Source organism: Lepidochelys kempii, chromosome 4, assembly GCF_965140285.1.
Source record: "Lepidochelys kempii isolate rLepKem1 chromosome 4, rLepKem1.hap1, whole genome shotgun sequence".
NCBI lineage: Eukaryota > Metazoa > Chordata > Testudines > Cheloniidae > Lepidochelys > Lepidochelys kempii.
In genome coordinates, this window is record NC_136383.1 from 50,477,416 (window position 1) to 50,494,560 (window position 17,145).

A 17,145-nucleotide genomic window follows, 5' to 3' on the forward strand; every position below is an offset into this window, starting at 1 on the left:
TACTCATTGCAGACTAAGGATGCAAACCTTGATGTTCTTACCACTGACTTCTTTAGGCCAGACCAATATGTGAGGACTTCCCATTAGGAACCCAAAATATGCATCCAAGGGCAGAATTTAGCATAAATAGTCTTTCCTCTTTTTCACATACGGAATCCCCTCCTAACACCTAATGCCACTAGTAAGTAAAGAATTATTATTAATATTTCAGAGGAGTGTTCGGAAGGTAAATTTATTAATCTGTATAAAAACCTGTGTTGTACATTGTTATCATTAACAACAGTTTTCATTATGTTTCTCCAGAGAGAAAATAAGCCTCCACATATTCAAATGCACCCCCCCTCCCAAAAAAAGATAAAACGCTTTCTCCTTTTTTTCAGTATTTAAGCTCATTTTCTCCATTCATTTCAGAAAGTAAAATTCTCATTTGCCCCTCTAGCTGAGAACCTGATTCTGAGGGTGCTCAACTCACCACTGGGATGGCGCCTCCTCCTGATCGTTCTGGGGAATAGCTTGCGAGGTTGACACCCCTTCCCACATTTGCATGCAGTCCTCTGCCTCTCTCTGGGTCTGCATCCATTTCACTCCACGAGCTGCTGCTGTCTCAGCCCTACGGCCAGTCATTCCATGTGTTTCCCCGTTCTGGGATACCAAAATCTTCCTTCAGCAGTCCTAGGTAGTCTACTCATTCACTGCCTTGTAGTGTCACTCCCTCAGCATCTGGCAGGGGAACATGGGCCTGCCCTCTACTCTGTGTTCCTGGCTTCCTCCTTTTTCCAGCTTTGCCAGCCCAAAGTCACCTCTCTTCTCCCAGGAAGTGACTGCAGACTTTCCCAGCAGCCCCTTTCTGCTGCCAATTTCCTGCCTTTAGTCTCAGCCCAGCGCATTCCTCCTCAGCTGGGTTTCTTCATTCAGTCAGAGGATTGCTTAGCCACCTCATTCCTCTCTACTGAGGCCTGTTTCGTTAATTAGTATGCATTAATGCTTTCAGGAAAAGTGTGGGATGAACATCCCGTCACACTGATACATGGAATGAGTCTTGCAATAGGAAATGCAGTGTGATTCTGACTCATCCCCCAATTGTTCTCCCACAAATACAAGATGATCAGGGAGTAAAAACTGCAGCAAGGGGGAATATTCTAGAAATAAATATAAAGGAAATGCCATTGGTGTGAATAAAAACTAGATGTGCCTGGTTCTTACCCTCTGATGTCTGCTGGACAAAGGCAGGCCACAATTTTTTTATTGTATATATATAAAATGCATAGGCAAAAGGGGTTGCACAGGCAACGTTAACTTTGGCATTTCTTAACTTTTGAGTACTTGACTTAAAATAACATTATCATGGTAGCAAAGTCAAGTACTCAAAAAAGTTAAGAAATGCCAGAATTAAGGTTGCCTGTGCAACCCCTTTTGCCTATGCATTATGATGCAGTCTTTCATTACATCATCACACACTCACTTTTCCACATGCCTCATTCAGCACATGGACTGGATGGTGCTCACTTAGTGATCAGTTATCCAATATTTTGTTTTCTCCTCACTGTTAAATTTGTGCCTCCAGTCTGGAGCATGCCTAGTGCAGACAGCATCTTCAGTGAATTTCGCTGCAAAAATCTAAGGAATCTCTGCAGAGTATATATGAATTGCAGTTTTTCAAAGGCTTATTATGTGGCCAGATACAGGCAGATTTTTACAAGTATGGCAAAAGGCACATCCCTGGTACAAAAGCCACCCCCGCAATGCCAAATTTTAAGTCATTGCTTGAAAGCCTGGCAGGTGCTAGAGCTTATGAAAGAAAAAGTTGCCAACTTTTTTTTTTTAGCATTGGCAAAACAACATATCATTCTTGGAAACCACCACCATTTTGGCTGAAATTTTCCCCCAAAAGTTCTGTCCGAGACAAACACCTGACGGAGAAAATTTTAGCCAAAATGTTTAAGTTTGTCATAGTTGTAAGCAACCGAAAATAGAGACATAATAGGGAGTGACAGGCAACCTTAATAATAGGAGGTGCCATCATAATCTTGCCTGTAACAGATCCAGTTTTAAAAAACAGATTGAAAAACTCTGGACTAGAAGGGCCTCCCAGAATTTAGGGTTAAAGTCCATTTTGACAGCCTAAGTGAAATGGGATTATTAATGCCCACTTCATCTCCGGGGAGACAGAGCTAGTAACTTTTCCTCAAAAGAGATCCAAAACTGAGTGCATTAAGGCAGCCAAGCTTGTCAGAACACAGACGTGAATATGATAATAGCTACAATCATATGGTGCCTTGCATCGAAAGGTCTCAAAGCACTGTACAAACAGGATGCCCTGCACCTCCCCTGTGAGGCAGAAAAGTATTATTAGCCCTGTTTCACAGCCTGGGAAACGGGCACAAACTGCTCAGGGTTTGACCTTGACTTCAGTGGGATTGTGCATGTTTGCCACTTTTCAGCAGCAGGCCCTAAGGCCATGTCTACACTGGAACAGTTGTGCAACATGATGAGCACTATTGTAGATGTGGCCTACACGGGCTCAGGCATTTTCAGCACCGTGTCACAAAAAATCTATTTGGGTTTTGAAGATCTTCAGATTGAGTCTGTGGTTAAAGTAGATTAAAACAACAGCAGGAACTCTGCCTGTACTAGCTGAGGAGGAGAAGGGGAGAGCAAGCCAGGGAGAGAATGGGAGCCCCCTTTTTCTTTTAGCAGAGGAGAGAGAGCTGTGCCCCTTCTTACTTTAACCCCTGTATTTAATACAGCTGAGAACAGGGAATTGAAGAAACCCTGTCTATACTAGCACTTACAACAGCATTGTCAGCACAGGTGAAATTGCACCAGTGCTGGAAAGAGGGATTCAGAATTGGAACTGAGCAAATAATTGATTTTTCAGTTTGGTGATCAAATCAGAAACTCGGGGTGGGGTGGGGGAATGATTTGGGTCAAAACATTTTCTTCCAACCTGAAATGAAATTTTCCCCTCCATTTTAAAAACTGTTTCATATTCAGGTTTCTTTCACTCTGCCCACCCCCGCTTTTAAAAAAAATACATCCAGCTAACTTTCAACACCATCTTTTGAAACAAAAAATATTAAACATTTAAACAAAGTGACTTTTTCAGGAGGGTTTTGCGGGGAAGGGGAACTATTCTTCAGAGTCGACCCAAATTTACATAGCTTTGGTTGACCCAAAGCCACATTTTTGGGGGGCAATCTGAAAATATTCGCCCACCTCTATTCAGAATGCGTTCACATGGGCAAGGCTTATGTGGCTTTCCCAGTCACCCAGGAAGTCCTGTGACACTGTCCAGGGATCTCCTAGTGATGATGACATTGGCTCAATTTGGAGCTGGATCTCTTGTGACTGCTCCTGGTAAAACAATAACCCTTGTTCTCATCTCTGTTTTCTTATTAACTCTTTCTCTGGCTGGTGTTCTGGCCTAGCAGAGTCAATGTGGCTGGAGAGAAGATGCATAAGTACAAGTGCCATTTAGTTTCCTCCCCTTTTTGGCTTCTCTTGTCCCGGCTACTAATTTTCCCTCCATTTATACAGTCATTAAAGGCGCTAATTTCTCTTTGTTTTACAGGTGATATGTGATTTCCTACAAAAAGGCACCTTCTGGAGGCTAACTTCTTCCCCACCCAGATCCTAATCTCATTTTTGCCAATATAAATCCAGAGTAATGCCATTTAAATCAATGGAGATACTGGTGCCACACAATTGTATAAGTGAAATCAGAGCCAGGCCCTTGGAAAAGACAGAAGTGTTTGCTAGCCAACGCTATTACCAGCAGGACAGTGGGGTGGGAGGAGGTATTTTTTCATATTCTCTGTGTATAAATAAAGTCTGCTGCAGTTTCCACGGCATGCATCCGATGAAGTGAGCTGTAGCTCACGAAAGCTCATGCTCAAATAAATTGGTTAGTCTCTAAGGTGCCACAAGTACTCCTTTTCTTTTAGCCACCTACTGTAGTATCTCCCTTTTGAGAGGAAAGGAGAGGCGAAAGGGACCAGGGTAACTTCCCATTTTAATTATTTTTCCCAGTCAGCATGCCCAGTAAGAGTCTCTTCTTCACTGACATCAGTGTGGAATATAGTAAAAATTATTTTTTCCAAGTATTTTGTTAGACTAAAAGAATAGGGGACTCTACCTGTTGCCCAGACAAGCCCAGGACAATGTGGCTGATTTTAGGAGGGCTGGCTAGGGTTAAATCAGAAAAATGCAGAAAGATACTGCAGGTATTTAATTTCCTCTATTTAGTTCCCTGTGCTTTTGCTGGGCTCGCCCAGGATGGTGTAAAGGCATCCCAGAGCAACAGGGATATTACTTTTGGGACTGCTGTGTGATTTTACTGATTTCATTACATAAGCTGATTCAGGTCTACCATGCTGATAAAAGACTCCATAAAGGGGAGGAGTGGGGCCACACAGTTTCCTCTTCTCCAAAGCATCAGGGTCTGGGCTCACAAGGATCTGATTCCAGTCTTTCTCGACACCAGGGTGTGACGTTGCACTCCATATGATTTTATGAAAATATGCTAATGAGTGTGAGTATAATGTAACTGGAATATGCTTCAAGCAAAAGGTCTTTTGTATCATTACAAATTTTATAATCTACTGAGTGCGGTTATCTTATTTGTATAAATGTATCATTCTTGTATCTTATATTTCATATTTCTAGTTTCACTCTGAGGTCCTATTGTGATTATTCAAAGTGTGGGCCATTTATGGTGGTTTGGAATCTTGATGGCTACCACTGACTAGGACAACTGGTTGTAAATGGCTCTGTTTACTTGCAAGCCTTCCTGTGAGTTAGGCCAGGAGGAATGAAGGCTTGGGGTCTCACAGGACATGTGACCATGTCACCTGATAATGGAATCCATCTTAAACCTGGTGCTTTTCCATTTAGAAGGAGGGGTGGGGACCCAGAGAGACAAAAGATTCCTGCCTTGTGCCAAAGCTATATAAGGGGGTGGGTTCCAGTAATGAGAAATCCCCTAATTACCACCTGAGCTGGAGCTAACAAGAACTGTACCAGGGGAAAGGATTTGGCCCAGACTAGGAAGGCCTCTAGCCTGTGAAAAGCTTATTGGAACATCTCTGAGGGTGAGATTTGCCTGTATTCAGTTTCCTACTGTATTAGGCTTAGACTTGCATGTTTTGTTTTATTTTGCTTGGAAACTTATTTTATTCTGTCTGTTATTACTTAGAACCACTTAAATCCTACGTTTTATACTTAAGAAAAATTACTTTCTTATTATTGAACCCAGAGTAAGCAATTAATACCTGGGGGGGGGAGGGGGGAACATCTGTGCATGTCTCTTTCTCAGTGTTATAGAGGGCAGACAATTTATGAGTTTACCCTTGTGGCAAATTGCCGGCACTACTATGATGGGCCTCGCGCTTTCTCTTCTTGGGTGGGGGTTCAGGGCACCGTTTCTTGCCCCTGAACTGGAGTATTAACTGCCCCACTAGTGTCCTAGAGGAGGGAAGTGGAGAGGGAGGGACCCAGGCCCACCCTCTACTCCAGGTCCCAGCCCAGGGGCCCTAGGGGTATGTCTGCACTACGGAATTAGGTCGAATTTATAGAAGTCGGTTTTTTAGAAGTCGGTTTTATATATTCGAGTGTGTGTGTCCCCACAGAAAATGCTCTAAGTGCATTAACTTGGCGGAGTGCTTCCACAGTACCGAGGCAAGTGTCGACTTCCGGAGTGTTGCACTGTGGGTAGCTATCCCACAGTTCCCACAGTCTCCGCTGCCCATTGGAATTCTGGGTTGAGATCCCAATGCCTGATGGGGCTAAAACATTGTCGCGGGTGGTTCTGGGTACATATCGTCAAGCCCCCATTCCCTCCCTCCCCCCGTGAAAGCAAGGGCAGACAATCGTTTCGCGCCTTTTTTCCTGAGTTACCTATGCAGACGCCATACCACGGCAAGCATGGAGCCCGCTCAGGTAACCGTCACCGTATGTCTCCTGGGTGCTGGCAGTACGGTACGGCATTGCTACACAGTAGCAGCAACCCATTGCCTTCAGGCAGCAGACGGTGCAATACGACTGGTAGCCGTCATCGTCGTGTCTGAGGTGCTCCTGACCACGTCGGCTGGGAGCGCCTGGGCAGACATGGGCGCAGGGACTAAATTTGGAGTGACTTGACCAGGTCATTCTCTTTAGTCCTGCAGTCAGTCCTATTGAACCGTCTTATGATGAGCGGGCAGGCGATACGGACTGCTAGCAGTCGTACTGTACCATCTTCTGCCAGGCAGGCAAGAGATGAGGATTGCTAGTAGTCGTATTGTACCATCTTCTGCCAGGTAGGCAAGAGATGAGGATGGCTAGCAGTCGTACTGCACCATCTTCTGCTGAGCAGCCATGAGATGTGGATGGCATGCAGTCCTTCTGCACCGTCTGCTGCCAGCCAAAGATGTAAAAGATAGATGGAGTGGATCAAAACAAGAAATAGACCAGATTTGTTTTGTACTCATTTGCTTCCCCCCCGTCTAGGGGACTCATTCCTCTAGGTCACACTGCAGTCACTCACAGAGAAGGTGCAGCAAGGTAAATCTAGCCATGTATCAATCAGAGGCCAGACTAACCTCCTTGTTCCAATAAGAACAATAACTTAGGTGCACCATTTCTTATTGGAACCCTCCGTGAAGTCCTGCCTGAAATACTCCTTGATGTAAAGCCACCCCCTTTGTTGATTTTAGCTCCCTGAAGCCAACCCTGTAAGCCATGTCGTCAGTCGCCCCTCCCTCCGTCAGAGCAATGGCAGACAATCGTTCCGCGCCTTTTTTCTGTGCAGACGCCATACCAAGGCAAGCATGGAGGCCACTCAGCTCACTTTGGCAATTAGGAGCACATTAAACACCACACGCATTATCCAGCAGTATATGCAGCACCAGAACCTGGCAAAGCGATACTGGGCGAGGAGGCGACGTCAGCGCGGTCACGTGAGTGATCAGGACATGGACACAGATTTCTCTGAAAGCATGGGCCCTGCCAATGCATGCATCATGGTGCGAATGGGGCAGGTTCATGCTGTGGAACGCCAATTCTGGGCTTGGGAAACAAGCACAGACTGGTGGGACCGCATAGTGTTGCGGGACTGGGACGATTCCCAGTGGCTGCGAAACTTTCGCATGCGTACGGGCACTTTCATGGAACTTTGTGACTTGCTTTCCCCTGCCCTGAGGCGCATGAATACCAGGATGAGAGCAGCCCTCACAGTTGAGAAGTGAGTGGCGATAGCCCTGTGGAAGCTTGCAACGCCAGACAGCTACCGGTCAGTTGGGAATCAATTTGGAGTGGGCAAATCTACTGTGGGGGCTGCTGTGATGCAAGTAGCCCATGCAATCAAAGATCTGCTGATATCAAAGGTAGTGACCCTGGGAAATGTGCAGGTCATAGTGGATGGCTTTGCTGCAATGGAATTCCCTAACTGTGGTGGGGCCATAGACGGAACCCACATCCCTATCTTGGCACCGGAGCACCAAGCCGCCGAGTACATAAACTGCAAGGGGTACTTTTCAATAGTTCTGCAAGCTCTGGTGGATCACAAGGGACGTTTCACCAACATCAACGTGGGATGGCCGGGAAAGGTACATGACGCGCGCATCTTCAGGAACTCTGGTCTGTTTCAAAAGCTGCAGGAAGGGACTTTATTCCCAGACCAGAAAATAACTGTTGGGGATGTTGAAATGCCTATATGTATCCTTGGGGACCCAGCCTACCCCTTCATGCCATGGCTCATGAAGCCGTACACAGGCAGCCTGGACAGTAGTCAGGAGCTGTTCAACTACAGGCTGAGCAAGTGCAGAATGGTGGTAGAATGTGCATTTGGACGTTTAAAGGCGTGTTGGCGCAGTTTACTGACTCGCTTAGACCTCAGCGAAAGCAATATTCCCACTGTTATTATTGCTTGTTGTGTGCTCCACAATATCTGTGAGAGTAAGGGGGAGACGTTTATGGCGGGGTGGGAGGTTGAGGCAAATCGCCTGGCTGCTGGTTACACACAGCCAGACACCAGGGCGGTTAGAAGAGCACAGGAGGGCGCGGTACGCATCAGAGAAGCTTTGAAAACCATTTTCATGACTGGCCAGGCTATGGTGTGAAAGTTCTCTTTGTTTCTCCTTGATGAAACCCCCCGCCCCTTGGTTCACTCTACCTCCCTGCAAGCTAACCACACCCCCCTCCTCCCTTTGATCATTGCTTGCAGAGGCAATAAAGTCATTGTTGCTTCACATTCATTCATTCATCACACAAATAGGGGGACGACTACCAAGGTAGCCCAGGAGGGGTGGTGGAGGAGGGAAGGAAAATGCCACACAGCACTTTAAAAGTTTACAACTTTAAAATTTATTGAATGCCAGCCTTCTTTTTTTGGGGCAATCCTCTGTGGTGGAGTGGCTGGTTGGCCGGTGGCCCCCCCCACCGCGTTCTTGGGCGTCTGGGTGTGGAGGCTATGGAACTTGGGGAGGAGGGCGGTTGGTTACACAGGGGCTGTAGTGGCAGTCTGTGCTCCAGCTGCCTTTGCTGCAGCTCAACCATACACTGGAGCATTCTGGTTTGGTCCTGCAGCAGCCTCAGCATTGAATCCTGCCTCCTCTCATCACACTGCCGCCACATTTGAGCTTCAGCCCTGTCTTCAGCCCGCCACTTACTCTCTTCAGCCCGCCACTTACTCTCTTCAGCCCGCCAGCTCTCCTCCCGGTCATTTTGTGCTTTCCTGCACTCTGACATTATTTGCCTCCACGCATTCGTCTGTGCTCTGTCAGTGTGGGAGGCCAGCATGAGCTCAGAGAACATTTCATCACGAGTGCGGTTTTTTTTTCTTTCTAATCTTCACTAGCCTCTGGGAAGGAGAAGATCCTGTGATCATTGAAACACATGCAGCTGGTGGAGAAAAAAAAGGGACAGCGGTAGTTAAAAAGATACATTTTATAAAACAGTGGCTACACTCTTTCATGGTAAACCTTGCTGTTAATATTACATACACAGCACATGTGCTTTCGTTACAAGGTCGCATTTTGCCTCCCCCCACCGCGTGGCTACCCCCTCAACCCTCCCCCCTCCCCGTGGCTAACAGCGGGGAACATTTCTGTTCAGCCGCAGGCAAACAGCTCAGCAGGAACGGGCTCCTCTGAATATCCCCTGAAGAAAAGCACTCTATTTCAACCAGGAGACCATGAATGGTATCTCACTCTCCTGAGAATAACACAGAGAGATAAAGAACGGATGTTGTTTGAACGCCAGCAAACATACACTGCAATGCTTTGTTGTACAATGATTCCCGAGTACGTGTTACTGGCCTGGAGTGGTAAAGTGTCCTACCATGAAGGACGCAATAAGGCTGCCCTCCCCAGAAACCTTTTGCAAAGGCTTTGGGAGTACATCCAGGAGAGCCGCGAATGCCAGGGCAAATTAATCCTTTCACATGCTTGCTTTTAAACCATGTACAGTATTTTAAAAGGTACACTCACCGGAGGACCCTTTTCCACCTGCTGGGTCCAGGAGGCAGCCTTGGGTGGGTTCGGGGGGTACTGGCTCCAGGTCCAGGGTGAGAAACAGTTCCTGGTTGTCGGGAAAACCAGTTTCTCTGTTTGCTTGCTGTGAGCTATCTACAACCTCATCATCATCTTCTTCGTCCCCAAAACCTGCTTCCGTGTTGCCTCCATCTCCACTGAAGGAGTCAAACAACACGGCTGGGGTAGTGGTGGCTGAACCCCCTAAAATGGCATGCAGCTCATCCTAGAAGCGGCATGTTTGGGGCTCTGACCCGGAGCGGCCGTTTGCCCCTCTGGTTTTCTGGTAGGCTTGCCTCAGCTCCTTAAGTTTCACGCGGCACTGCTTCGGGTCCCTGTTATGGCCTCTGTCCTTCATGCCCTGGGAGATTTTGACAAAGGTTTTGGCATTTCGAAAACTGGAACGGAGTTCTGATAGCACGGATTCCTCTCCCCATACAGCAATCAGATCCCGTACCTCCCATTCAGTCAATGCTGGAGCTCTTTTGCGATTCTGGGACTCCATCATGGTCACCTGTGCTGATGAGCTCTGCATGGTCACCTGCAGCTTGCCACGCTGGCCAAACAGGAAATGAGATTCAAAAGTTCGCAGTTCTTTTCCTGTCTACCTGGCCAGTGCATCTGAGTTGAGAATGCTGCCCAGAGCGGTCACAATGGAGCACTCTGGGATAGCTCCCGGAGGCCAATACAGTCGAATTGTGTCCACAGTACCCCAAATTCGACCCGGCAAGGCCGATTTAAGCGCTAATCCACTTGTTGGGGTGGAGTACGGAAATCGATTTTAAGAGCCCTTTAAGTCGAAATAAAGGGCTTCATCGTGTGGACGGGTGCAGGTTTACATCGATTTAACGCCGCTAAATTCGACCTAAAGTCCTAGTGTAGACCAGGGCTAGGATAGCAGTAAACCATTAGAACTAGCAATTCCTTCCCCTGGGCTACTTCCCTCTCCTGCCCTTCAGCTTGTGGGGCTTCCTGCCCTCCCTCTGCACAAACCAGGTGTCCCTTTACATAGGGTCTTGGTCTTCTTAGCCCACCACAGCACTTCTCCAAACTCTCCTCTGCTTCTCTCCAAACTGCTCTTTGCTCTAACTCCAATCCACTCTGTTTCAACCCCTCCAAACTGCTCTTCGCTCCAATGCAATCCACTCTGCTTCAACTCCTCCTTTTGTCTGATTGAAGCAGGGATTTTTTATCATGTGACTGGCTTCAGGTGCTTTAATTAATTTATAGCAAACTTTCTTCCCTCTACAGGGAATAAGGCTCCCTTCTAACACTCTTCTGCTGCCCTCTGGCCATGCTGTATCACACCCTGTATAAAGCTTTATACAGAGTAAAAAGGATTTATTTCGAGTTTGGATCCCACTGGGAGCTGGGTGTCTGGGTGCTAGAGACAGGAGCACTTGCTAAGTCTTTTCCAGTTAAGTCTGCGGCTTTGGGGGGTGGGTCAGATCCTGGGTCTGTGCTGGAGCAGACTGGCGTATCTGGCTCAACAAGGCAGGATTCTGAAGGCCCAAACTGGCAGAGAAAACTGGCTCAGAGGTAGTCGTAGCACATCAGGTGACAGTCCCAAGGGGGTCTCTGTGACCGAACCCATCACAGCAGGGTAAATCGGGAATAATTCTGCTTCAGTCCTTGAAGTTGCACCAACGGAAGTGAGATCAGGCCCTGAACAGCTCAGAGTGAATCGAAGAGCTGTGAAACCAGTTGGTGGCACAGTCCCATAGGTGGGGGACAGGGAGACTTTCTATCAGACTTTTGCCTCATTTTGCCTCTTTGAAATATAGTTCTATTGCTGTTCAGCAGTTGTTGAACCCGTTTCTTTATCTCTTATGGACAGTGCATCATATTTAGACTCCTCACCATTGTTTTCTGGCTAGTTGCTACTGGAATTGATTCACCCCTTTCTCGGTTTACTCCACAAATGTTGGACACTTATGTTGAATTGTGATCTCTCTAACTAAACGGGTCCCATGGTGGGGGACTGATCTACCTCTTATCTTTACAGAAGAGTGGTTCTTCTAGGTCATGGCTGAGGCCGTTGGTAAGGCAGTGAAGTGAAACACCCCAAGGAGAGTATGCTTATGAATTGCAGAAGAAAAAGATTTCACTGCTTCCAGTCCATTAACTCTCCTGTACGCTAATAATCAGCTAGTTAAAGGCAGGACTGGGGAGGCTTGTGGGTACAAGCCTAGAACTGGAGTAGAACAAGAGATGGATTCTGGGACTAGCTCGGATATTGACTTCCTTGTGACCATTGACAAGTTATGTCCCTTCGGGTCTTCAATTCTTTCCCACTGTAAAATGGGGATAATATTTTTTCTACCTCAGAGGGATATCACATGAGCATAATTCCTTACAGTGTGTACCATACTCCCATCTTTCACCTAAAGATACTATATAAATGCAAATTATTAATGGCAACAAATAAAATAAGTAGATAAAAAGTCTTCTGTTTCAGAAACAAAATGTGACTGTTTACAGCAAGGGATTGAGATGTCTGTGAAATGCCATGAAAACCCCTGGAACCACAAAAATAAAATAATCACAATGAAACTGACTAGTTCCTTCAAACCCTAATTTTTAAATTCCCCACTAACTTTCTCCCATTAATCTCTTTTTTTCCTTCAGAATTGGCTGCCCTTCTGGGTCTGGTGTACATGTACACCCATCACAAATACTTCCATGGATATGCAGAGTCTGCAAAAGGAAGGTAAGAAGGACCCACCATCTGTGCTTAAGTTGAATGCTCCAGTTTGTGGCCTGAAGCTGGGCTTACCACCAACGACTGGTAGTGAAAAGTGACTATAATTGAATGCAACATGTGTAACGTGTCAGCAAGAGGTCTGAAATGAAAACCCGCAGGGAAGGTAGCTGGCTGCTGCAGCTGAAGCCTAAGGTTAAAGCGTGAATGTGCTACTGGTCGCAAGAGACAGGAGGTTTGATGGTCTCAGTGCAATGCCTTGTGGGTGCCTACTTTGCACCCTACAGTCTAACAGGGTTGGCATATGTGCAGTGAAGAGGCCCAGAAATAGAAAGCCTAGAGATTTGCAGGTCAGGATTGCACTACATTGGAGACTGTTGAGACAAAGCTTGCACACAACCTGTCTGGCTTGTACTACTGCCAGCATTTCCTCAGTTCATTAATAGTAAAATCATTGTATTCACGTATTTATTATGCAGACCACACAAAGTACACAATGGGAACGAGCAAGAAAATTTGACCTTGTAGCTAGAGGAACTTTCACCAAACAGATGAGGAGGCTTTGGATAAGCACAAACTTACAGTGTTTAAACTGATCCTCCAAAGGCTTGAGATTGCAGAAATGTGCAATAGCTTTGGAATCCATGCAAGATCTCTCTACCTGCCACTCTCCATTTCAAAATCTGATGCTGCCACTGATGGGACGCATGCGCACTCTCACAAATTGTTTCCTCTTTCATCTCAGTACTGTATTAACCCAGATAGGCTAAAGAAACAGCCTCATCTGTGATGCCAACGTTCTTCTAAACCTCAATACAGTGTGTAAGACAAGGAAAAGACAAACCCCCCATCCCTGGAGGGGTTTACAGTTAGACTGAGGGGCTGGGGGTGAGCACTTTAACACACCTTTATAGGGAACAATCCTCTAGTCCATTCCTCCGCTCCTAGAGGAATAACAAAATGTTTTCCAGCTCTACTTTCCTGAGTCAATGCACCAACGCTAACCTCCTGCCTCTTCCCTGCTCCTCAAAATACCCAGTGCCAGTTAGTAGTCCGATTTTGCAAGGCTTCCTTCCTTTCTGCCCCTAAGGAATGAGAAAGAGAGAGACTCCCAGATAAAATTATACCCTAAAATTTGCCCTTTGTTAGGGATGCAATTGTCAGGATAACCCTCTGAAAAACCAGAAAGGACCATAGCTATAAAGGAATATCTAGGAGGGAATGCACATTTTGAAATTAAATATCCTTTTTGTATCAACTAAATAAAAAAAGCTTCTTTGCTAAGAAACCTTTCCCCCTCTGCAACTCTATGATTTTAAAATTATACCATCAGCTCCTGAAATTGCACTCAAGGAAACAAAGGTATTGCCTGGGTCTGTTGTTGTACTGGGGTTTGCTCTTTGTTACTTGGTGGAACTCTTTTTCACTTATTTAAGCTGAGTTCAGTGCTGCTGTCAGGGGCCAGACTGGTGCCCTGGAAAACTGAGTTATTCACAAAGGCCCACATCTTCAAGGCACCTAATGGCCATTGAGATGCAAAAGGGCCTGTTTCTGCAACCCTTGCCCATGCTGATCAGCCCCTTACATTTGGTGGGGCTGTTCATGGAAGTACTGCTCAGTACAAGTAAGGGTTGGAGAATTGGGCCCAAAACATGTACTGGCCAGGCAGAGGCAGTGCCAGTTTGCCCACTCTGCCCTGTCAATAGATCTCAACCTGGAGAGGACAGCCCTATCCGTGTGAAGGTAATTCCATCTTCAGTGCGGGCTGACAAAGGTGCCGGCTGTAATGAGGATACCTGTCCACTAGAAATTGTACAGAGACCACCCATACATTTCACATAGACCACTGAGTGGTCCTCAGCTGGTGATGAATTTTGGTCATTCCCAGTCTGACCTGCATTTGAAGCAGTAACCTGTTATAATAAACTGTGAGACTATGTATCCAATTAGCAACCCCAGAGCAATCCAGTTGTAGGACACTCTGTACTGTTCCAGTTCAGACTGCCAGCATCCAAGTTCCTTTTTCCATCTTGCTCCTTATTGCTAGAATCCTTCTCCATTGACCACTGCTATTTGGATCCCAAAACACTGCACAACAACGTTCTTGGAAAAATGTTTGGGGGCCTCCTACTGCATCTAGCCAACGCTTGATTTTTCCAACATTTCTCAGCCTGCTGGGGATATTTCACTCTTTCTGAGGAGTGGAAAACTGGTTTTTAAAAGAGCCAACAAAAACTTTGGCTTAACATTTCCTTCCCATTTGCATTTTCTGCCTTTGGTGGAAACCCGAAGTACCAAAGGGCCATGCGAGAATGTTTTCTTGGTATTTTCAACAAAAGCCACCTTCAGTAAGTATTGATGATCTATCTCAGCCAATACTGATCTTACACAGGGCCCAGGGCTTGGGAGAGAGCTGTGGTCAGGGGACCTGTGCACAGGGCTGTGAACCAAGAAGTTGAGAGTTTTAATTTCAGCTGTGACTCTGACTCCCTCTGTGAGTTTGAGCATGTCACACAATCTACCTTTGCCTCAGTCTGCCTCTCTGTAGGTAAATGGAAATAATTATTTCCCTACTTGCCTACTGCACAGGACGCTTTAAGCCTCCCACATGTTCCCATTGCAGCTGCAAAACCCCACAATTGTGTGCACAAATTAGGTGACACCACATTAAGTCATAGAGCTCATAGCATGTGTAGTTATCGGACTTGAACATACCAACCCCAGTTTGCATGTGATAAGGCTGCAATCTGTAAACATAAGAGGTGCCTGGGCAGTTCACCTTTTTCCCAGGCCTTGACAAGTGTGCAAACCGCCCCCCCCCAAACACACACACACCCCCCTGCAGCAGAGCAGTGCCAACCTCCCAGCTTTGTTTGCATGAAAGATTTTTCACATTTTCCTGAGAATTAATAAATTAGGTAACTGGTGACTGTCAGAGTCCACTCACCACAAGCAGTGCCTCCTGCTGGCTGTCCTGGGATTAGCTCTTCCAGTTTGCACACTCCTTCCAGTATTGTCTTCTCCAATCTTGTCTCACTCTGCTGGCTTGCTCACTCCCAGGTCTGCAGCTTCCTCTTTGTGGCTTGGCCCTCCTGCCAGGTCACTAAAGTTCTCCCATTCTGGGGAATCCACAGTCTTTCCAGACCTGCTGTACTTGCTATTCCCCAGTGGCTGGTAGGGGAGCCCAGGCATGCCCCCAACACTGGATTCCAGGCCAGGAACCCTATAACAAGCAGCCACAGTCCCTGTACAGTCCTACCTCTTGCTGCTGTTTCCCTGGGCTGCTTCCTATCTTGCTTCCCACCTCTTTGGGTTTGCCAGCCTCCAACTTCCTCCACTCCTGGAATGACTGCAACCTACCTCCCTACATCCTTTCCCAGCAGCCCCCCTACAGCCAACTAGCCAAATACATGCCCTGCCTGTTCCTGTACAGGTGAGTCTGTCCTTAATTAGCTGCCTCCAGCCTAAGTCTCCTCTACAGTCTAATTAGCTGATTGGGCCTACCTGGCCTAATCCAGCTCTTGCAGGGCTAGTGTGAGGAGTCCACCCCGTCACAATGACATTTTTCCATTTCCACATCAGTGACTAATTCTTCATGCTGTGATCAATCCCACTCTGGAACAAACTGCAAATTGTCAAACACAACTACCTCGGGGGAACATCACCATTTTCACAGAGGAAAATTTACTAATTTTTCCTGCAAAAATCACTTTCTGGTGAAAAGGTCATTTATTTTTCAAATCAGTTTCATCAGTGGCTGATTTTTCTCTGGCACAGCTCTGATCAGCTGGTGTAGACTGAAAAGTTTCACAACAAACACAGCGTGTACATCTTGTCATTGTGTTTCTTTCCGTTTTTGTCCTCTAGGATAACATGTTTTTACTGGAGTGTGGTGGTTCTGCTCTCACTGATGGCCCTGGCTGCAGCTGGGATTACTAATAGCTTTCTGGAAGAATACTTGGACATCAGCATAGGAAAGAAATTACATAAATTGCTCTGACGATTATTTATGTATAAATAAATAAAGCAGATGCTTTCCCTGGACATTAAAAGGCAGATGAGCTGCATCATGTGGAATGAAAGCATCCAGATTTCTTTATTAATTGTCCATTGCAATGTAAAGTGCATGTCTTTCCTGACCATTTGTTTACACTGTTTCTTTCCTATACCACAGAAAAGCAGGCACAAAGAATATAGCAAATGTGGCTTCACTTTTTGAGTTACGTGTTCAATGAACTGGTCTTGTGTACAATATCGTATGACAGCAAAAATTACATTGAATTCAGACAATGTTAATCTAGGGAGTGGCTTATTTGAAACAGTTGCACGTGACAGCTATTTTACCCAATGTCCTTCGGCTCTGCTGTGGCTGTTGGATTCTTCCTCTCTGCATCGTGTTTGGGGCTGAACATAGAGAAACACATGACCCGTGCACAGAGGCATTTAGAAATCTGTGGCCCCAGTCCAGCAAGCGACTCCAGCCCTGATTCAGGAGAACATTTAAGCATGTGTTTACAGTGCTTTCCTGAATACAGACAGACTTCATTGACTTCAAACACATGATTAAGTCTTTGAAGTTAAGCACATGCTTAAAATCAGTATGTGTTTAAGTCCCACAAAGCGCCTTTCCTGAACAGGGACACTTTCCTGATTTGCGGCCTCTCTGTGGGCAGACCCCTGTTTTCGCAGAGAACCCCACTGAAATCAATGGGTCTTCATGAGGGACCAGAGGTCTACCAATCTGAAGTTAGTGGCAGGATCAGGACCGAAACTAGACACAGCTAGGCACAGATGCTAGTCAAGCAACTGAATCTATTTCAGTGTTTCTCCATAAAGCACAGATGGCTGATGTATAGGAGAGACGAGACAAACGCTCCAGCACAGCCAAAGCTCACAGAGAGTCATAAAATAATAACGAAAGCAAACTGACTGTGAAAA

General features: G+C 46.2%; 1 protein-coding gene across 3 annotated transcripts in view; it reads left to right on the plus strand.

Annotated features, from left to right (window-relative positions):
• Window positions 1-17,145, plus strand: part of MGST2 (microsomal glutathione S-transferase 2) — an 80,129-nt gene that overhangs the window by 59,917 nt on the left and 3,067 nt on the right. For 2 of the 3 annotated variants that reach the window (XM_073341175.1, XM_073341177.1), the window contains one exon: window positions 12,135-12,216. In XM_073341175.1, the coding sequence (XP_073197276.1) occupies window positions 12,135-12,216 (82 nt within the window). Of the gene's footprint in view, window positions 1-12,134; window positions 12,217-16,074; window positions 16,504-17,145 lie in introns of those variants that run through there. The other variant, XM_073341176.1, reaches the window with a different exon arrangement.